Source organism: Haemorhous mexicanus, chromosome 10 (assembly GCF_027477595.1).
Source record: "Haemorhous mexicanus isolate bHaeMex1 chromosome 10, bHaeMex1.pri, whole genome shotgun sequence".
Taxonomy (NCBI): domain Eukaryota; kingdom Metazoa; phylum Chordata; class Aves; order Passeriformes; family Fringillidae; genus Haemorhous; species Haemorhous mexicanus.
This window is the reverse complement of record NC_082350.1, coordinates 5,441,067-5,463,386: the sequence shown is the minus strand read 5'-3', so window position 1 is coordinate 5,463,386 and position 22,320 is coordinate 5,441,067. Positions and strand designations below refer to the sequence as shown.

General features: G+C 46.5%; 2 protein-coding genes across 2 annotated transcripts; both read right to left on the bottom strand.

Annotated features, from left to right (window-relative positions):
- Positions 1–416: 416 nt before the first annotated feature.
- On the bottom strand, positions 417–18,672 carry UBE2G2 (ubiquitin conjugating enzyme E2 G2). The gene is made up of 6 exons (XM_059855048.1): positions 18,580–18,672; positions 13,122–13,157; positions 12,990–13,035; positions 7,688–7,806; positions 4,109–4,249; positions 417–2,326 (listed from the first exon to the last, which is right to left on the bottom strand). The coding sequence occupies exons 1-6, from the start codon at positions 18,620–18,622 to the stop codon at positions 2,214–2,216; spliced, it is 498 nt and encodes a 165-aa protein (XP_059711031.1). The 5' UTR covers positions 18,623–18,672; the 3' UTR covers positions 417–2,213.
- Positions 18,673–19,210: 538 nt separating this feature from the next.
- LOC132331991 (small ubiquitin-related modifier 3-like) lies at positions 19,211–22,320 on the bottom strand. Its single transcript, XM_059855980.1, has 4 exons — positions 22,300–22,320; positions 21,910–22,050; positions 20,529–20,600; positions 19,211–20,223 (listed from the first exon to the last, which is right to left on the bottom strand). Exons 1-4 carry the CDS (start codon positions 22,318–22,320, stop codon positions 20,161–20,163), a joined length of 297 nt encoding a protein of 98 aa, XP_059711963.1. The 3' UTR covers positions 19,211–20,160.

Genomic DNA, 22,320 nt, shown 5'->3' with positions numbered 1-22,320 from the left:
ACTAGATGGTCTTTAAGGTCTGTTCCCATCCAAACCATTCAGTGATTCTATGATCTACGTGTCCTCCTCAAATCCAAGTGCTGATAGCAGCACATTCTGAATGAATTCACCTCTTGCATGTTCACAAGAACTTCCTAGGCCAGACACACGGATAGAACAACATTTGTAAGGAGCAAACTACACCACATCTGCCCACCATCAGATTTTTATAGTTCTCTTTGAATCCCCCACTGTCAGCATTAGAGACAAGACATTTGCCTGGAAAGTCCATGCAATCATGTCAGCTCCTTCACTCCTAAAGCATGCCATGTTTTAACTGGCTTAAAATGAACCCTTCCACCCCTTTGGAGCATGTCTCTTGGCCGTGTGGTTACTCATATACAACACCCACTGCAATACATTTGTGTACAACTATAAAAGGAGAAAATACAAGCACTTTATTTTCAGTATACAGACTAAATCCCACCATAAAATCAAGATAATGAGCAAGCACACATGAATAAAACACTCAGCACTTAAGCAAACCCCACTTTTGCCATGTCTGTGTTTCTGCAGTGGCTCCTGCAGCTCTCCAGCATTGTTCCCAAAGCTGGCTGCAGTACTCCCAGGAACAATCCTCCCTCTACTCCAGAAAACACTCCCAGTTTGCATAAAGTGCTACATTTTCCTGTATGCCTTGAAATACTAGTTAGGTACAACACTATTTCATCATCTCTGCTCCGAGCTATGTCCGGTCCCACTTCCACCCTGACATCAAAGCCACAATTATTTCTAAAAGGAGGTAAAATCAGCAGGTTGTAGCAATACAACTCTTCAGAGGTGCACAACAATGGCAAAGTGTGATCTGCAGCACAGACAGCAAGACAGAAATGCTGAACAGTTGCACCACACGTGCACACGATCACCTCTGTAAAGCTTTCTTCATGGTGTGACTCCTTCCAGATCACACTTCTTCACATTAAAAAAAAACAACAGCCCTTGTCAAATTTAGCCCATTTAAAGCTGCCAACAAAATTGGATTCCATGTGCTATCAATGGGCATGTTATTGCTTGTAGTAAATTGGAGAAATTTGGACCTACACGTGAGATTGGCTTGCAAAGCAGAAAGGTCAGCAGAGGCCCCTCAGCAGTTTTAGGAACTGACCAGCTGGTATTTCCTGCACCCTTCACACTGGCTACAACACTGCAAATGTCCCAAGCACACCTAGTACCATCCTCCAGCAAACAGCCCACCCTCTCTGGCTCCTATTTAATACACAAAAGCACTCAGTGCAGAGTGTCACAGGTGATTTTTCTAAGTCCATCATGCTCACCTTGGCTCGTTCAGCTGAAAATGGGTGACAGGGCTGCAGTGCCAAATCCTCTCAACACTCACCTGTCACCAGAGTGAGCTGGTATTCTTGCAGAGCTGTGAACATGCCCAGCAGAGCAAAAACATCCTCACTGGATTTTCCAACTGCCAATGACCTACCTCACCCTGGTGACCTTGCACAATCCAGCCTTTACACCTTGTGCCTCTGAGTGTGAAGTTTACAACTGAGTGTCCTCAAGGACTAATAAAGCAGCTCTTGGGATTTCTGCCAAGCCAGCACTGACTCAAAGGCTCAGCACAACTCACAGTGGTGCATGGGAACACCAGGCCATTCCAGACCCCCAGCCAGCTCTCACTCCCTAAAGTTCCTTTCTTTGCTAACACACCTTAACTACAGCTCTGCTTTACAGCCTCTCCTGCTAACTATACTCTTCAAATCAGCTCTGACTGCAACTGCTGCCCTTAACCTAACAAGTACAGAATGGATAGAGTAATTCCTGTCTATTGCTGCTCCAGATGCAATGCTACCTATAAAAACACAACTAATTCTGCCAGCAGACAATCCAAGCCAGCATTGCTCTCCAAGAGCAGATGGGTGAGGGAGGGCTGCAGATTGCCAGGTCTCCAGGCTTTCCACACCACAAAGGAAGGTAGCAACAAGCAGCCTTTGAAACAGCATTGTCTCTGTATTTTTCTCTACCATTAAATCCCTTTTCCACACAATTTAGTGAGTGAACTAGAGGCTTCTCTGGAGCAGTGGAGGAAAAGAGATGGTAAATAAATAACGAATTATAAGAACTAGGCCAATAGTTTTACAAAGTTTTCCTTTTTGGTACCAGCACTGAGCACTGCTCGTTTTCAGGTGGAGAGAAATACAAAACACTTCAGTCTCTCTGTGAGCCTAAAGTCCAAGTGACTTCTGCACAATCTGCTTGGCAATTTTGTTAAATTGTTCTCTGTCTTCCCGCCACATCTTGGAGGCATCTACATTGGCTCCACTTTCATCATTTGGCTCTGAAACAAAAAGACAGAGGTAGGTGGGCAATGGAGCTTCTTGCTTCTTCGGAAATGCCACTTCCCCAGGGCTTTGAAACACTTCTCCTCCTTCAGGCTGCAGAAACACCACTACAGCAAATCCAGTGGCAGCTCCTGCATTCCCAGAAGGCTCTGATTTAACCGACCACAAGACAAAGGATATCACAACAAATTTGGGTTTAGGCAAGAAACAAGTGGCACAGGAGCAGGACTTTTTTTTGTTTGTGCTTCCAGCAGTGAAGCCCCACCATGCACATGGCCAACACAATGTGGCACCCCCAGTACTGTCAAGGGCTTTTAAAACTGTGTCTTTCTCCCTGCAGAACATTTTTTTTTTTTGTTCTTCAGCTTCCCAGACACAAACCCACAAACAGGCTGTCCCTTGTTGGGATGGTTTGTTCTATTAAAAACCAACAAAACAAGCCAAGGAAACCCACAGAATATGCTTTCACTTCTGCAACATCTTTCATCAGATGATTTCAGAATGCTTACCAAGCACGTGGAGTGCTGAAGTCCCAGGGGCTCCCTGTTTTTTATGGAGGTAAGCTGATGGATTTACAAGGTCTGTGGGCAGCATGCAGCAGGACACTGTCCTGGGGCTCCAGAAGGCACTACCATACTCTACTCACCTCCCTTGACACACCTGTCACACCCACCCCAGCCCAGTTCATGGCAGTATCTGGGTTCCATCCTTCTCCATGTGATCCTTCTGGTGCACCTTAAAAGCCAGCAGGTGTGCAAGTCACCCAGCCTGGTGAACCTGGGCTTATACTACCTGCACAACCAGGGCTCAGAGTCTTCCAGTGCCCTGAAAGAAGCTGACCACAGGTGTTTTAGCCTAATTTTTTCTCCAAAAGCCATGGGAAAACAGGATGCAGAAGCAGAGAAGGAGACCAGGTGACTCCCACACCTCCCAGTCCAGGTGAGGCTGCACCACAAACCAAGCTCTTGGAAGCCATGGGAATCCCAGGGGTACTGCTTGTCTGCACAGCTTCCCAACTGCAGGTTACTCCAAAGCTAAAATAGCCCCATGCAGGAATCTGTTGCTTGCTCTTTGGTCAACTTTGCAGCTTCTAAACCCAATTATCCTTCAAAATCAGTTCTAAGGGGCATGGCTCTGCCCTCTTCAGGCAGTTCAGTGGCTCTGTCCACTGTGTGGAAAATGATCCATCTTTCAGAGAGCTGTACATGACAGAGCTGATTAGATTTAGGAAAAATCATTTGAAAGGCTCCACAAAAAGTTTTTCACCCCAGCTCTCTTCTCAAGAAGCCTTCCTCTGAACCAGAAATGGCAGAGTGGGGCACATTCCCAGGCTAGGAACATCAAAGAGAAACAGAGTGTGCTGGCTTCTGAACCAGAGGCCATGGGCTCCAGTTCACTGCACTGGTAAGGTCTGATAACCCTTCAGCTGCCAAAGCCAAATCCAACACAGGCTGTAATCCACAGCTTTAAAACAGAAAGAACAGCACAGCAAATACAGAGAGGGCTTTGTCCAGCTGAGCCTCTGGGACCACCTGACCCATCACTACTGTCCCAGCTGCTACCAACCTGGAAGGAAAGCCTTGCAGTAACTCCCATTACTAATTCAGTTGCATTTTTCCAGCCATTCTCAGAGCACTGGTTCACTAATAAATAAATAAATCCCAGGGCTTTAAGAACTGTGGTTGCTGCTGAGCAGCTTTCCACGTGCTTTGCTCAGTGAACAAAGCAAAAAGCAAGAGGCTACACTCAGGAAGGGCTGCCAGGACAGCAGTGCTCACCTGCCAGCATGCTAACAACAGACAAGAGGATCTTCTCCACGCTCTGCACGGGACTCCACCGCTCCGCGCTGCTCTCGTAGCCCATGGGATCATCCCCAGGAGCATGAAGGATGGAGATGCACACTCTCCCATCTGGGTAAACTGCACAAAAAGTACACAGGATTGCTTGTTACTTAGTGGAAACGCTCAGCATCTCCATCTCTTGGGCACAGATCAGCCTTAAGACTTAGCTCTTCTATGATTAAAACTAAATCCAGGTTTAAATTTCCTCTATAAGCAAGCAGACATAAAATATGAAAAACAAAACCCCAGGACAAATCTTCTTTAAGCAATTCCTTCCCCAAGTGCCTGCTGGGAGCAATTCTGTCATTTAATAACCAGTGAAAGGCTCCATGGAAAAAATGAATGATGGAGCCTGGTGGAGTAAGGCAAGAATTTATGCACAGACACAGCTCCAAGCAGGTTATCAGCCCCACTTAAATGGAAATGAATGCACTGAATGCACATTGGAGTCCTCCACTGGACTGTGACCGTGAAAAGGATTACACAAAGGAGGGAAAAGTGTGATGTTATATATATTATGAACATGAGAAAAAATAAAGGGTTATGTTAAATTTATTATGAACTGTAGAACTGGTCTTTTTTTGAACATTACTGAGGTGCAATTAGAAGAATTCCTTTTTTTTTTTTTTTTTTTTTTTTTTCTTAAAGCTCGGCTGCCTTAAAGCACCTGGAAACAAGGAAACCTATGAATTAAGAATCCAGGTGCTTCCCCTCCCACCTTTAGCATCAGCAACAGTGTCTGCAACAATACAAGCTGTCTTCACAGAGACTGGACTCCACTGACTTGGTAGTGAAACCAAACAAAGGTTGAAGAGGCACCTAAAAGGAAACACTGCTCTACCAACATGGCCTAATTCTCCTGCATGGCAGGCTCTTGAGGAATGACAACTTTAGCACAGTAATTTCAGGGCTTCTATTCCTCAGGTGACCAAGCTGGTGCCATTGCCAGGAAAGCAAGACAAAACAAAAAGTGGGAATGACTGCTGGAAGCAGCTGTGCTCATTTCCAGCTCCTTCCATCCACCCAGCTCTGTCTGCCCAAGCATGTAAGCACTGGGGAGGACTTTTATTTACAGTCCTTCCTGCAGCCCCAGGCTGGGGACTGGAGCTGCTCTAAACCATAGCTGGAAGAGGTGAAAACAGCAGGTTAGGTGCTGAATCAGCACTTCTTGCAAGTCAGGAACCCACTGGTAGAAGGGATTTCACTGCTGAGGGAGTCTCCTGTTCCTGTGCAGTGCCTCATTTAAAACAGCTGGAACACAGCAGCACAGTCAAGACATCAAAGGCTGATTGCAGGAAGATGAATGGATCTTTGCCTCTGCTCAGGTGAGACCTACCCCTGTCCAGCTGTGGGGCCCCAAGCTCAGGACGTGGAGCTGTTGGAACGAGTCCAAAGGAGGCCACAGAGAGATGCCCCAGAAACAGGCTGGGAGTGCTCAGCCTGGAAAAGGGAAGGCTCCAGGGAGACTTCAGAGCCCCTTCCAGTGCCTAAAGGGGCTCCAGGAGAGCTGGAGGGGGACTTGGGGCAAGGGGCAATGGCTGCACACTGCCAGAGGGCAGGGTTAGAGGGGATATTGGGAAGGAGTTGTCCCCTGAGAGGGTGGTGAGGCACAGGGTGCCCACAGAAGCTGTGGCTGCCCCTGGATCCCTGGAAGTGCCCAAGGCCAGGCTGGATGGAGCTTGGACCACCCTGGGATAGTGGAAGGTGTCCCTACCCATGGCAGGGGGTAGAACAGGATGGGTTTTAATGTTCCTTCCAACAATCCTTCCCAAAGCACCCATGATCCTGTGATCTCCCCACACTGCTGCTCAGTGCCAATGCAAGCAATGCCATTCATCACTATTCAGTTACTTTTGCCAGAGTATCCAAGGTCATTGTCACGTAAGAGAAGACAGAAGTTCTGTGGTATCTCAATTCCCCCTTCTCATACAATAAACTGCAAAGATGAGGGGACATCCCAGACTTTTAAAAATTTTCCTTGTGATTTCTCACAGGGGGAGAAATAAACAGAAAAAGCACAGCCCAGCCACCCCTGTCTGGGTAGAAGCAGCCCACCACAACCCCAGCTGAGAAGATTCAAGTGTCTCCTTCAGGTGATCTCAGCTTCAGATTAAGAAGACTCAGAGACACAGGGCTTTAAAGAGCTGAGCTGACCATCCAGTGTGTTCCAATTATCCCATGGAAGAAACACCCATGTGTAAAGCCACTCTTTAACACAGGAGTCAGGCAATTTGTGCTTCTCCACACCCCACTCCTCCTGGCAGTGCTGCACACAACACAGCTGCAAGCAGTGAACCTCAAGCCAAGGCCACAGCTGGAGCTGCAGGGACAAGGATTTGCTCAGGGAAACCAGTCCTGGCAAGAAGTTTGGGTAAATTAGTCCAGCTGGAGCAAGGTGCTGACATGGCTGCACTGCTTCCAAGTGCCAAAGTGCCCTGTTGTGATATCAGAGCTCCAGAGGTGATGCCACAAATGCCTTGGGCATGTCCACACAGTTCTGTGCTGTGACATGCAGGTGTGTCCTCCACAGGAGAACAAAGATGTGGATTAAATGGGCAAAAACCTGCACAGGTGGTGCTCCCAGAAGGGAATAACAGAGAAACTTCAAGAAATTGCAAAATTCCTTGTTTATAGGGTGAAATAAATTGATTGCCAGCTGAGATTATGACCTGTGTTTTCCAAGTGCAAGAATGTCAGCTGAAGAGGCAGCACTAGGCAGGAGCATTTGCCTTTTCCTTAAGGTTTTTCTCATGTCCAGGGCTCAAACTTGTTAACTGTATTTCTTGTCACTGCAATTACTCCCACCAAAGAGTCTTCAGATAATATTGTCACCATCACAGATTCACTAAGGCTGGAAAAGGTCTCTCACCCCATCAGTATCACAGAGCAAAGACCAGTAAAGTTCTAATATTAAACACCTGTAAATGTGTTGTGTGGTTGGACAGAGCACTGTATTTCAGAGAGATCCCCTCAGAAATGTTAAACCTCTGATTTCATGGGGCAAAAACCATGCTGCCTAATAAAGCTGCACCCATGAACAACTTTTCAGTCATTAAAACACCACCAAAATACCTAAATACAAGCCACAGAGCAAGACTGAGTTCGTGGTGTGTTGGAACAATGCTCTCAGGCACATGGTGGGATTCTTGGGGGGTCCTGCATAGGGCCAGGGGTTGAACACCATGATCCTGATGGGTCCCTCCAAATTCAGCATATTCTATGATTCTGTGTCTGGACAGAGCCTGCATTAAATCACTAAGTCTCACATCCTGTACAGAAGATTTAAAGGCATGGAGTTTGCTAGAATCCTTTTTGGATGAGCAAAAGTTTTATGAGGAATAATGGGATAAAGACAGAGCAAAACTGCTGGGCAGCCGAACGCTCGTGCTCCTGCTCAAGGTTGGGAAGGGAGAGCACCACCCTTGGGAAGGATGCCAAATCTCCTGCTGTAAAAGTTTCTTTTTAAGTTGCACAAGCAACCCAGCCCCCCTGTGCATCCTGCTGCATCAGACTCACTGTTGGGATGGAACATCTCACAGGTGAACCTCATCTTGGGAGGGCTCAGCGGGTAATCCAGTGGGAAACTCAGGATAGCAGGGAAAACCCCATACTCAAAACAGGTGTCTTCAGGACCCCTAGAAACAGAGAAAATGTTCTTCACCAAAGTTTTGAACAGCTCTTTCAAACAAATTCTTGTCTAATGAGATGTTTGAGGCATGGGTTACATCATCTTCTCCAGGAAACAAAGTGTTAAGGTGCTCTTACCCCACACCTCATAAACTGAAATCCAAATATGAGGCTTGGGAGGCAAGGGGGAAATCAAAGCTTGCACGCTAAATTACTAGGAAGGTCACAACACTGTTTAATTAGCAGGGTGTGTCTGGATATAATTGGAGTATCTGGCTCCAAGGCATGTTCCAGGATTTGAGTGTCTGCACGTCAAGTGAAAGCAGAGGCAGGTGTGGGACTCCTGTGCCTTTGAAGATACTGTTATGCTCTGCAAGACAGAGATGTCAAATGCTGGAGCTCAAAATTAATTTATAAATGCCACAGAGATCCCAACTGCCAGTATCTAGCACAACCACACAAACACTTATCACTGTCTGATGCAGAAAGCACAGCAAAGGTTTGTAAAAATAAAAACACAGCTCAGAGACCATAATTGTCAGAAGAGATGCAGGACAACAACATGTCTTTGCAGACTTCAGCTATTGAGTTTGCCCTCCCTCGAGTGCAGGTGGAGAACAAATGGCTTCATCAGGACTCTTGTAGAAACATTTCCTTATTGTGTTCAGAATCTAGTTCAAAGTGCAGTCGAGTTGAGAACATAAAGACAACTATTTTACCCTGCCTACATAAAACACTTGTGGAAAGTGAGCAAAAAACAAGTTATTTGTGAGCAAAAAACAAGTAATAAATCATTAGCCATGATTTACTCAAACTTGATGAACCATCTGGAAGTTGTAACACAAACATGATTTCCCTTGATTGGAAAGATGACGAAAAAAGCTTCAGCACCACAAACTGTTGCCAAGGAAACCTCATGTATTTAGTAAAAGGCCATTCAAACAAAGGTTCCACTGTCTGGGAAGTAAGGGTTAGGAATATATCCATGCCTCCTTCTCCCCATCCACATTCTCCATGCCAGAAAGAACATTAAAGCTGGAGAGCAGCAAATCCTAAAGCCCTAGAAGACTGTCTCAAACTTGGGGATTCAAAAGACTTGGCTGGCAGATAAACACAAGAACTATGAGATTTAAACATGAATATTGACTCTGGCAGGTAAGGTAAGAGAAATGCACCAACATTCTGCAAGAATGAAAGCTCAACTGTCTCAACCACTTTGTTCCCTTTCTGGCCTTTTCCCTAAATTTAGTCGGGATTCAATTCACATCTGAGAGTAAACTGAATGCATTTTTTCCTGACCATTTTAATTCCAGCTGCATTTTAAAGGCTTATTGTTGAACTTCTGAGAGTATGTACATACAGGCATTGAAAAGCTGGTGGGTGTCTATGTTCTGTTTTGAGAGCAAACCCACAGCCTTAAGGGCTCTTCTGTCAAATACACTCAACCCAACATACTCCATTTTAGGCCCTGTATTATGTGAGCAAAATGCTTTTGTTTTAGCCACTCAGCGCTGCCAGGATCAACTTCAAAGAAATTATTAAAGTTAATCCAAGACAGCATTTGCAACTACAAAACACTCAGCATTTGAACTTGACAGCATCACTTTTAGCTCACAAAGGACATTGGCAGGACCAGGGAGGTAAGAGCACGGCAGCTGCAGCAATCACCCCCTGCTCTGCAGTTATTCCAAAGCTGACAAGAAGACAAAGCATGAAAATGAGAAGCTCTGCCCTCCAGGAGCTGGCTGTAACTCATGCAAGGGGCAGAGAAGAGTGGTGAGTATCTTCCAAATAGGAGAGAGAAGTACCTTGAGGAGGACAGCTAATGGGAGTTTGGAGAAATGGCTCCTGAGGGGGAACTTCTCCTACAACTCCCTGACAGGAGGGTGCAGCCAGGTGGGGGTCGGGCTCTGCTCCCAGAGGACAAGAGACAAATCAAGAAGAAACAGCCTCAAGTTGCAACAGGGGAGGTTTAGGTTGGATATTGGGAAAAATGTCTTCCAAATGTCTTCAAAAGACATGTGAATGTGGCACTTGGGGACATGGTTTAGTGGTGGATTTGTCAGTGCTTGGGGAATGGGTGGATTTGATGTCTTAACAATTCTGTGCTTCTAATTCTATAATCACAGCTTCACATACATTTGCAAATGGCTTATTTGTAAAAAGATGCTGGAAAAACACCAAACCCCACAATCATCAGATGCCCAAAAGGGGAATGGAAACAAAAGTCATAAGCCTAATTATAGATCTAATTACCTTTCTAAACAGCTTTGTGATAAGTTGACTTCAATTTATGCTGTTTAGTTTTCAAGCAATCTTTAGGCTAATAAAGTTCTTAACCATTGCGTGCTTTTGTGTCTTTTGGGGATAAACTTTAATAGCAACACACACTTGTACATGCCAACCAAAGAGGGCAAAACTTGGCCTTGAAATGTTAAATCCATGAACACAACACAGCCTGGAGGACCTCAGGCAGCGCTAGGGAATTGAGCAACATAAGGCAAACTCTCCTGAAATGATGTTGCAAAGACCTGGCTTTCAACAATGCTCTCCACCTCTGGTCTTCAGGAAGGTTTTCACATGGGTATTTTCAGTTCTGTGCCCATCACACTCATTTTAGGAGTGCAAGATTTGTTCTCTCCTTTATTTTATTATGGTCTTAATATTTATGCATTTCACATTCCTCCAGCATTGCTGCTGCTGCAGACAAGAACACTGGAGATACAAATAATTATTATTTCCATTATTTAAAAATGCACTGTTTTATCTCCAAGTCAAGCTCTTAGATCAATCTATGTAACATTAGCCAACCTACATCTGAATTGATAAATGTCTTTTCTCTCATAGGTCTCTTTTTTTTTAAAGATATGTGCCATTATATGTACTCTAGCTTTATATTAATTGGATGAAGGAAAGAAAGTATTCTGTTCTTTTCACAATTATGTTTCTTACCATTTGCACTTCATCTGTCTAAAAATTTGAAGGCAGCTTTACTCCTGTTTCTCATCTGCACACCTCACTCCCTGAATCTCACACAGCACATCTGAGATTACAAAACACTGGAGGAGACCACCACAGACAAATACAAACAAGTCATGTAACTTACTTTCCAAAGGCATTGCAAACACTGCTACTAACAAGGTTTGTAAAGAGATGAAAGTAACCAAATGTGTTTGGGGTAAACATGTTTCTATTGTATCACACCTTCAAAATTGAGCAGATCTTAAAATATAACTTTATTATGACACACACACAAAACAGAAACCAAAATTAAAGCACCTCCGCCTCTCATTTTATGCTGACAAAGACCTGAAGCTCAACACTCAGCACTTTAAAGGGCTTTCAAGTCTGCAGAGCAGCTCCTCTGCTCTTTAAGGATGTGACAGGAAACATCAGAAAACGTATTTTCTAAGCAATTCAGAAGTACTTCTGGGCATCCCTCAGGAAACCTCTACTCAGCCACAGCACCTCTGCTAGGAGGAAGTACCAATGAGCAGGAATTTCCTTCCATGTTCCAAGAAGTGCATTAAACCCTCTGGGATTTCCACACTGCCAGCAATCACAGCTGTCTGACCTGAAATCTGGCCCAGATTGTGGTGACTTTGCCTCTCACAGAATGCCCAAGACCCTGCAGCCAAAATCTCTGATGTCAGGCAACAGAACAACCAATTTCCATGCTAAGTGTTTCTTTTCAGGGGACTGAGCTACCAGGAAGCACAAGCTGTTATCCCAGGAGAAATCATTGCACATAAGCAGAGGCATTTGCCAACTCTTGCCATCAATGAGCAAACAAGCAGTGGTAACCCAAACCTCCACTCAGCAAGGTCTAAAATAACTCAGAGGCTCTGCCTTGCCATGCAGCAGGATCACCCACACAGGCACTTGCTGTGGAATGGGGAACACGCTGCAGCTTTTGTATTGGTTGCACCCCTGAGCCCAAGAGACAGAAATCTTGTTTTTCATCCCTAGACAACACATTCCAAGCAAACCCAGCTAGGAAAACTCTGCCACCCACGCCAGCTGAGAATCTCCCCAGTCAGCACTGGTGGTTGCAGGGAAAACCTGCTCAGATCACAGCAGGCACAGAGAGAGCAGGGTCACAGCCACTGCCTGCTGCCCCCAGAGTCCTCTGGCACAACCCAGCCCTGGCTGAAGGAAAGGAAATCACCAATTCTTACCAAAGGAATCCTGAAATTCAGAGCTAGGATCTACCCTAACAACAGATCACCAGCTTCAAGATGGATTCAGTGGTCTGGAGCTTCTTCATCCTTTAATTTTGCAGTATTTGCATAAATTGTCAGATAAGTGCCAAATGTCTTTTTCCCTCTCCTCTAGCATTTTAGAACTTTATTTTGTAAAAATCACCAGTTATTCCATGTACTCAGAGCTCCCAAAGAAGGTACAGCATGAGTAGGAGTACAAGAAAGAGAGAAGACAACCTGTAAGATGCTTTTGTTTTTTCATGGCAAATTTTGCTACCAACAACCACACCCATCAGCTGGGGAGTGGAAGAGAGAGAACACAGCTTTGTAAAGGAGTTTTCATCAGCCCCAAAACACAGCAGGTCATGGTCAGAGCTATTCACCTACAGAAGAGTGAATCTTTTTCTACACAAAATCACTGCATCCAACTCTTGACACCACCAACCAATTCACGAAGTGCAAAGAACTTCAAAAGAATTTTTACCTCAATTTCAATACTTTTTCTGATCAGAACCTTTCAATATTGCAGGAAAAAATTTGAATAGTAAGTAAACTAATTTTAGACACTGATTTTTTCTCCTGTCACTAATAATTTGTGTATTTTACTCAAAATTTGTCCTGCACTTGCAGTTAGGCAATGCTCCAACAGGGATGTGTGATCTACAAGCAACTGTTCGTTTCCTACAGGGTTTGTAAATGTAACAAATATCCAAGGGAGCCCAAATGAGGATTCCTGACAAATTTGTGAGCTTGTTATTATGACACCTGTACAAGAAGTTATCACAACAAGTTGTACACATCACCAATGCTGACTCTGTCACGGTGTAAAGTCCAAATGTAAGTCCCTGTTTGGATCAGAGAAATTTCCAGCCCAAGGCAGGCCAATGCTGATGTCATACAGAACTGAAAGTACTTTTTTACGTTCCTGCTCTCCTAGAAGCTCATCACAGCAACTGCTGATTTCAGACACCACACAGTATTTAACTCACATGATCAGGGCTTCCCATTCAAAGAAGTTCTCTTCATTCATGGGACCTGTGAAACAGAACAGAACAATGCTCAGAGCTACCTGAACACAAGGTCACAGCTCCAGAGTGCCCAAACCCTGCCCAGCTTCTCACCTGCCACAATCCCTTCTGGTGGGTTCAGGGTCAGCTCTGCCAAAACAGAAACACAAGGAAGATTGAGGTGATTTGTGAGCCCAAACATTTTAGGGGGTGTGAGAGTGGCCATGGCTTACACAGGGGCCCCACCACCATTGCTTAATGCAGGACAGTGTTCTAGACAAAATTATTTGGCACTTTGGGGTTTTTCAGGCTCCTAGAACTAGCCTTGGAATCACAGAATTGTTTAGGTTGGAAAATACCTCTAGAATCAAGTCCTCCGTCTTCACAGAGGCAATAATTTAAACCTGAGAAGGAAGACAAAATCATTTCACAAAGCCTGGGAAACAACTCTTTTCTTGCACCTCTGGGGTATCTGCTGGATCCCATCAGAGCCTGAAGTTTGTATTCCTGTAACCTCTCTGCACCCATTCAGGTTTGATGGACCTCAGTGGGAAACCCAGAACACAAAAACAGGAGAAGCAGACACATGAGAGTTCAATCCAACCTCCTGCATGGCCAGGAAAATGTGAGTTTAAAAAAAAAAAAAAAAGCAGCATCAATGAAACAGCCATGGCTGCACAGCAAGTTTGGATCCATCAATCCTCACTTTCTCCAGGAAACTGAAACAATTCCAAATTCATTAAACATTCTGCAGCATCAGCCCCTTACCTCAAGCTGGTGAAGGCCAGTACACCATGTGCTGATAAAATAACAACCAGATTTTCTCTGTCTAGTGGACTGAGCATCAGTTTCTAGTTCTGACATTCTGCAGGGAGGCAGCAGCAGCTGAGGCACAGCTCAGCCACAAACAGGCACCCAATGTGCCAGCAGTCCTGGGGGCTCAACACCAACCCCAAGGCTCTGAGTGAGCCATGGGGCAGCTGCTGGAGCTGGTGGCAGGAGGTGACACTCCCAGCAGCTTATCCAGCACAGTGTTTCCTCATCAGTGGCCTCTGGAGCACCAGTAACATACAGAACACAGCCAGGGACACGTGACCTAATTTCTGTTCAGGCTGTAGGTGAAAGCTATGTGGGTAGTGCTGCACAGAACAGATTTCTGTCTTACAACAGCTCCTTTAGTGCAGGATTTAAAGAAGATGCTGAGATGCACTGCCAGGAGAGAGCTTCAGTTTGTTCAGAGTGCCCTTAACCTTGGCACAGCCCTCCCTGAAGTTCCAAAGCCCAGCAGCAGATTGAAACTCAGCCCTGCTGTTTTCCACACGTCCTGGCATTCCATGGCAGGCTTTTCCAGCTTCACAGTGGGTCTCCAGTAGCTTTTCTTGTTGATGTTTTTAGACAGAAAGAGGGAGATGTCAAACACAGGAGCTCCTGGAATCATTTTGCTCCATCTTGTGGTTCTCTCTAAGAAGAAAATCCCTCTGATGTTTCCCTGAAAAAGCTGGCAGCAGGCTCTGGGGTGGGCAGCCACATGGAATTGTGTCATGCAGCACTCCACTCCAAGCAGAACAGGGGCAATGGGAATAAACAGCCAAAGCCCACAGAGCAAAGAGTCTTCATGAGGAGAGAGGTTCCATTCTCCACTTCCTTGCTCAGCTCCCCCCTCAGAGAACGTTTTCCATCCTTAAGGATCAGGTAAAGCAGAATCTGAGCACTCAGGGGCACAGGAGCTTTGATTTTGAGTGGCTGCACATGATCACTGAGAAAGGTCTCCATGGGAATGGTGACATCCTACCCTGTGACTTGCCCAGAGTTGTTCAAAAGGAAGCTGAGAGCCCAGCTGAACATGAACCACTAGGAGCTGACACAGCATCAGCTGCTACAGCTCACCAGAGCCTCCAAAACAGGGTCACTTCAATGGAATGTCAGGGAGGTGTCCAATTATTTGTAAGTGAGCAGCAGAAAGCAGTGAAAAGCCAAAACCAATGCTGTGATCACATGCAGAGTGACTGACAGACCAGCTAGGCCAAAGAGTCCCACTCAGTGCAGAAATTTTCCACAATAGCCAATCCAAACCTCCCCAGGTGCAACTTTTTATTTGTTCCCTGGGAGCAGAGCCAGACCTTGTAAGCTTAAAACAGAGCTGACACCAAACAAGTGTGATGCTTCTATCAGGAATTCAGGGCAGGTTTGCTGCACACACAATCAGTCCCTTCCTTTTCATTTCACTGCTCTTTGTGGAGTCATTATCAGCCAATTCCACCTTGGAGATGGCTCTCAGGAGAACTGAAAACACATCTTGTTAAAGCACTAAAGAGACTGAGATCATCCTTAAGAGAGAAGTTCAACAGTATGTTTCCTAAAAACTGCAGCAAACCTGCAAGGGGATTAAAAGCCCAGGACTCAGGGAATATTATGGGCATGTGCTCACTGCAGTATCTGACAGCATCTGGACTGAGAAAAGCAGCCAGTTTTCTTCTGACCCCACACAACTCTCCCCAGGCACCAAGGATGGGAGGTACCCACTGAAGCCCTGCCAGGTTCAGAAGGTTTATTATTCCTGTGATTTCCCAAATCTCACAATTACCATAAATCTCTTCTTTTCAACCTGACAGCACTTCTCAAGAAACCTGTTGGCATTACAATCCACTGCCCTGCTGCCTGTTTATACCAGGAAGGAAATCCAGTGCACACAATCAGGCACTGCAGGTCTCAGGTGTCTAGAGATTTAATTCTTCCAGAGTGACCCATTTTAGACTTGAAATTTCAGCCAGCATAAAACATCTTCAAGTTCTGGCATCAAGAAACAGTAAACACAGAAAAATAAGGTTTCCATCTCTTAACTCTCACAAATATAACCTACTGAGAGACTTAGGTCAGGCTTTAATACTATTATACATGCAGAATTAACAACAGGCACATGCTCCAATAAAAATTATGCCCTTTTTATATCTGATTTATTTTTTTTAAAGTTTTAGCCAAACTGGTTCTGACAGAGTAGATAGTAAATCTGAGAAAGCAAAAAGTCAAAAATGCAAAGATCTAAATGAGGACAAGAAACCCAAACTGTACCATCTGGATGCCCATGGCTTCCTTTCCTTCTTCAAAAGGAAAGAAAACCAGTGCAATTTCACAGCCTCTCCCAAAATGCAGTAATATAGCTGGGCTCCAACAGGTAGAAACTCCCCACAATGTCAAGAATTTTTCACAGAAGGAAACGATAAATCTTCAAATTAAGACTTAAACATGAGTGTGGGCATGCACAGAAAAAGATGAAAGACAACAACTGAAAAAGGAAAAAATGGAAAGAATTAGAAGTCTGGTAAGGAAAATACACCCACCAGCAAGGCACTGACTGCCAACACCACTGTCACTACCAGAAGTAACTAAACGGAAGAGATAGAGGAGGGAAAGTAAAGAAAAAAGATGTGTCCACAACTTCGCACATAACACAAGATTTCATCCAAGGTGAACAGTCAGGGGAGGGCCACTGAAAACCATTCTCATGCCCACATTCATCCAGGGCAACACACACCATCAGGAGGGGGAAAGTTCACACTGAGCTGAACCTCAACACTCCAGCCCTGTCCCAAGGCAGGACTTGCTCATTCTCTGCAAAAAGAGGCAGCAGAACTACCTCCAACCAGGAGCTATTTTTATTTTTCATAATAACTTTAGCTGAAAATCTCTACAGGGCTAAGAGATTCTGCAGAGCTACAATTAACTGCCAGTCTTTAGAGAGACACTGGGGAAAGGTTGTAAGTCAGGCTTGATTCTGGGGTTTGTGCTAAAGGAAAATAACAAACATGCAGCAGAGGGGAATCCACAGACAATAAAATGTCTGTTTGACTGCACTGCTGCAGCTCAGGTTTCCAGAAAGCACTGTGCACTCAGCCACTGCCAGTTACATTCATTTTTTACAATGCTGTGTTTTATTGGGCATGGGAAAGTGCTTGTAAAGGCAGATCACAGACAAAACATTATCTCTGTTCATGACTAGTGCTACCCTGGGAAACTAGGCAGAGAAGATTCACCTCGTCTCTGCCTGTGGAATTAAGTCAAAATCTTTCTGAGATCATTTAATATCATTTTTCCTAAAGATTTTGTTTATACAAGACACTCCAGTAAGACCTCTGTGCTCCTCAACAACAAAGGATCAAAAATGCTTTTTTGAGACTTAGGGCATTGATATGAGAGGACAGAAGCAGTGCCAAGACTTTCTGTGGTTGTTTTTCAGGTCACTGCCTCTGGATTACAACAGGAAAATGCAGATTTCTAGGACACACATTGTCAGCACAAACTTCAGCCACTCACCAGCCCCAGCTGCCAGTGGCAGCAGCCTGAGCTGGGTGGGGAGCCCTGGCTGCTCAAACACCTGTGTGACAGCTCAGTTTAGAGAGCTGTGCCCTGCAGAGCAGCCTGAGAACAGGCTCAGTGCTGGCAGGAAACGTGTGTCTATAAATACTCTCTTTCACACAGGCTGGGGTATTCCACTGAATGATGACAGGAACAAGTCCCTGTGCCTGGACAGCCTGGGGAGCAAAGGAAGTGACCTTCCCTGGAGCACAGAGTCTGTTCTTACAGCCCCACCAAACATTTCTCTTCTCCAGTCTACTTCCTTGTTGTCAATAAAAGCCAGAGCATTAAAGCCCAAAAGCCCCACGGTACACAAACAAGCACTGCCAATAAAAGGCACCTCTGGACACGTCTCAAACCCATGAGAGAGCACATGAGCCATCCCAGAAGCTCTGGGATTCCCAGATTGCCCCAGCCCACTGCTGCAGGTTTCAGGTCCCTGTGGTGAGCATCACTGCAGCCACATCCCACAGTGCTTTTTAAACCAACAAGTTGATGTCTTTCACTACTCAATTCGAGTTTAAATCCTTTTACTAACCACTAGGCTTCCTTTAAGGACTTCACAGAATTATTCAAGTTGGAAGGAACCTTAAAGTTCATCTCATTTCACCCCTGCCATGGGCAGGGACAACTTCCACTAGCCCAGCTTGCTCCAAGCCCTGTCCAAGCTGGCCCTGGACACTTCAAGGATGGGGCAGCCACAACCAGAAGGCATCTGCCCTGACAAACACCTCTAATTACCTCTGTTGTAATAACAGAGCTCTGCAAATAGATTTCCATACCTGTACTCTGTTCCATCTGGAAAATGTAACAGGGAAAAACATCAAAATAACTGGCCACTTGCCCAGGGCTCCCAGCCTCCCCCTGACTAAGGTCGTGGAGCCGCGCAATCCCAGAGGTGTCCCCCGCACACCGAGCTGTCCCCGCGGTGTACCGGCGGGACAGGGGGCAGGACACCCTTCCCACAGCCTCCTCAAAGCGGGCAGTGCCCCGTACCCGTCCGGTGACCGTACCCCGCCCCGGGAGCTCTGTACGGAGGCAGAAAGGACCCTGCAGCCGGCGGGGCGGGGGTCAAACAGCGGCCGGCGTGGCACGGGGAGGCCCGCGGCCCGGCCTGCCCGGCGGCCGTCACGGCCCCGCCCGGCCCGCGGGCCCTGCCGGGCTTTGGGAGCGATCCCGGCAGGAGGGCAGCGCCAGGGGCCCAGGGAGCGCCACTCACGCTTGTACTCGGCCATGAGCCGCTTCAGCGCCGTCCCCGCCATGGCGCGGCCCCGCCGCCGCTTCCGGGTGCGCGGCCGGAGCGGCCGCCGGCTGGGCGGGGCGGAGGGCGGCGCTCTATCCGCCGCGTCGCCTCTATGGTAGCGGCCAGTCCTCCCGCCGGCACCGGGCGGGGCGGGAACGCCTCGGGAATTCCCTGTGGGAAAGGACGGGGAGAATGCAGGAGAATCCGCAAAATGCCCCACGGAGCCGGGATAGTGCGGGACTGATTGCCCGGAGCAGCCGCCACGCGGATGGGGCACAGAGAGCGCAGTCCCGACGGGGACCCGCGGGATATCCCAGCTCACCGCCACCCTGGAGAAGGGAACAGGGACCTTTCCGGCGAGATTTCAGCAAGCAGGAGCACAGCTAACGTGAACAAATGGAAAGAGAAAAGGCTGGGGATGATTCCATGGAGCAGCAGGACAGCCTGATTTAAAATTCCTCTGGAACGGGCTTCATGGAGCCCAAACCACCGCACAAATAATTAAACCTCAGCAAGGCTGGAGGGGCAGGACAGCAGTTTATTATTATTTTGAAGACACCTAAATGTCTCTCCTCACTTACTAGCTCTTCTGCAGTTTGGTGACATTAAAAGGCATTTCCCCCCTCTCATTTACCAAGTTTATCTACCAAAAAGAAACCTGAGGCTGCAGACTTCCAGTGCCCACAGAGAAAGACTCAAAGTTAAGGGAGCAGGGCAAAGGGACAGATGCTGCCCAGCCCTCAGCAAACAGCTGGAATTTCAGTGATGGGATTTTTATAACCTTGCACAACAAAAAAACCACAGCTACTCTATCACAAGCATTATGTTTTTGGACCAGCTGCCCTGCTACCTCCAGTTCTGCAATAGTGCAGGCCAAAACAAAAATCCCATTTCTGCACTAAAAAAGTATATTTTGGCCTACTTTATCATAATATGAAAAAACACATGTAAACCCGAAGTACTTAAACCCTATCCTAAGCACTGTATTGTGTTCTAGCCCCAGTCAAGAGCAGAATGCTGCCCAAGGGACTGACTGAATTTGTAACACAAGCTAACTAAAGCCTGTATCTGTGTTCCCTCTCTCGGGCACATCTTAAAAGGAAACTTTTACACTCACACTTGGCATGAAAATACATTGAACTGTTTATATAATTTGAGTTAAAACAGAGGGACGAGACCAACCAGAGCCAGGAATGAACACTCAGTGTCCCAACACATGGATGAATGCTTAGGCCACAAATTTAAAGAAAGAAAAAAGAGAATACAAACAATAATTTTTGAAAAAGGCTAACAACAGAGAGACAACACACATTACTTAATCTGAATTTAAAACAGTGAAATTCAGACACAGCTCAATCCCTGCAGATACTATTTTGACTTGTGCACTCAGAAAGTCAAAGACAACAAGCAACTTTGGTAAATATCCTGTGAAGTTTCAAAGAGCCCTGTGTGACTGGCACGTTCATTTGTTCCCTAAAAAAACAGCAAATCCGAGGACAGAAGAGAGAGTGGGGTGTGATGAGGATCCTCAAACTGTTCTCCAAAAGATGCTGTGTCTTAGCACCCTCCTCCTATCTGCCGCTGGTACATTTCAATCGTGTCGTTGTGTTCCATCCCCAGCTGTGGGAGTAACACAGGAATTATTTCAACATTTTAAAAATATAGAAATTATAAGTAATACAGAAAACTTGAAAAACACGTGGTGACAAAAGCACGTGGCTCTCTCCTCTTAATCAGCACTTCAGGAATAACTTAAATTAACTAAGACATGAAACACTTTCCAACAGTCACCCTGCACAAATTTGTTGGAACATGCTAAACTCACAGCAACTATTTCAGGATCATTTTGATTTCAAGGCCCTTTGATCACCACTCAGACACCCGAATATCTGTGTAGCAATTTGCAGTAAGAGTGTTTTTCATACCTGTGCAGGTGTGTCTGCTTCTTTAATTGGCTGTCCATCAAACAGGAAAATAATGTGCTTCATTGACAAGCCCTGCAAGTTCAAAGTTATAAATGAGAAACCACACTTGATTTCTGAATGCAAACTAAGTGTTCATGGATTTACTGTCAGAACACATGGTAACAAAATTAACACTCGGACAAGGGGAATGACAGAAGATAGATTTAGATTAGGTGTTAGGAAGAAATTCTTCCCTTTGAGGGCAGTGAGGCCCTGGCACAGGGTGCCCAGAGCAGCTGTGGCTGCCCCATCCCTGCAGGTGTCCAAGGCCAGGCTGGATGGGGCTTGGAGCAACACGGGATAGCGGAAGGTGTCCTCATGGCAGGGGGTAGGACTGGATGGGCTTTAAATTCCCTTCTAACCCCAAACCATTCAGTGATTCTCTGATTAAGATTTAACCACCAGGACACTGAGCTTATTTGTCTGGCTGTCTACACTGAGGAAGGTCAAACGCTGGTAACTTTACATTATCCTTAAAACCTGAGTTATGACACTACTGAATTCTGTTCTGACAATGTTTAATCACATGAGGAAGTCTTTATTCCCTGCATCAGGGATTGAGGACATTGCTCTGCCCTCTAAAATCCATGTGATTCACACTTCTGTCATACACAGGAATGCTAAAACTCCTGTACCTCTCCAAAAACCCAGAGATGTATCAGGGTGCAGCAGGCACAGAGCAGGGCAGAGTGTAAAGTTTGAATAAGCAAAGAAAGGATCCTGCAAGTAACAGACAAGGGCAAACAAAATCTGACTCCGTTTCCAAAGCCATTCACATGTCCACCCTCTGCTCTGCAAAAAATTGGGAGCTCCAGGCTCAGGAACTGAGCTGTGGGGTTCATCTTTCTGTTCAGTTCAGGATAGCACCAAGGAACAACCTGTGACACCTGTGGAACACAGGTCACAACTGTGCAATAGGCAGCAGGAGACACAGGAGGGGAGAAGGAAACAGCCCATGAAGCATCTGTAGCATAGAATAATTTATTTTGTGCTGTTTTCCGAATAGAAAAAGCACTCAAGTTGTTGAAGTTTTTGGAGATGACAGGACTGAGGGTTAGTGCATTGTCTCAGAGTCAGGAACGGAACTGAAGGAATTTTTGTAACTCTGTCACGGGACATTAGGGAGCACTTGAGGAGGAAGAGGCAGCTTCCATTCACCGAGAAGCTGCCAGCATCGCAGCTCCTCATTCTCCCACACACCTGGACACCCTCAGCCTGCCCACAAACATTCTCCACGATCCGGGCAGAGGAGCAGCGCGGGTTCCACCAGCACGGGGTGGTGTCAGAGCCCTTTGGGTCCGTGGGAGTCCCCACGGAGCCCTCGGGCCGTGCCCGCGCCTACCTGTCGGCAGCAGTACGCCTTCATGAGCTTGCTCAGCGGAGTGTGCCGCTTTATTCTGAAGTGCACCACGGAGCCGTCCTGCTCGGCGACTTTCAGGTCGATGTGCTCGTTCTCCGTTTTCACGCCTTCCTGGACGGAAGACTGCAGGATGCGGCGGGCTCAGAGCCCCGCTGGGGCCGGACAGCCCCCGCCACATCCCGCGGCACCTCGGCCGCCCCTGCTCCCGCCGGCCGCGACACCTCGGGGGCCTCGCGCCGCGGGCGAGGCGGGGCCGCACCGCAGCCATGCTCCGGCACGAGGAGAGGCGGCCGTTCCTCTCTCCCTCCCTGCTGCCCGCTCCCCTCCTCCCGCCTTCCAGCCGCTCTCCTCCCGCTCCTCTCCCCGCCTCACCATGAGCTTCTCCTCCGACAT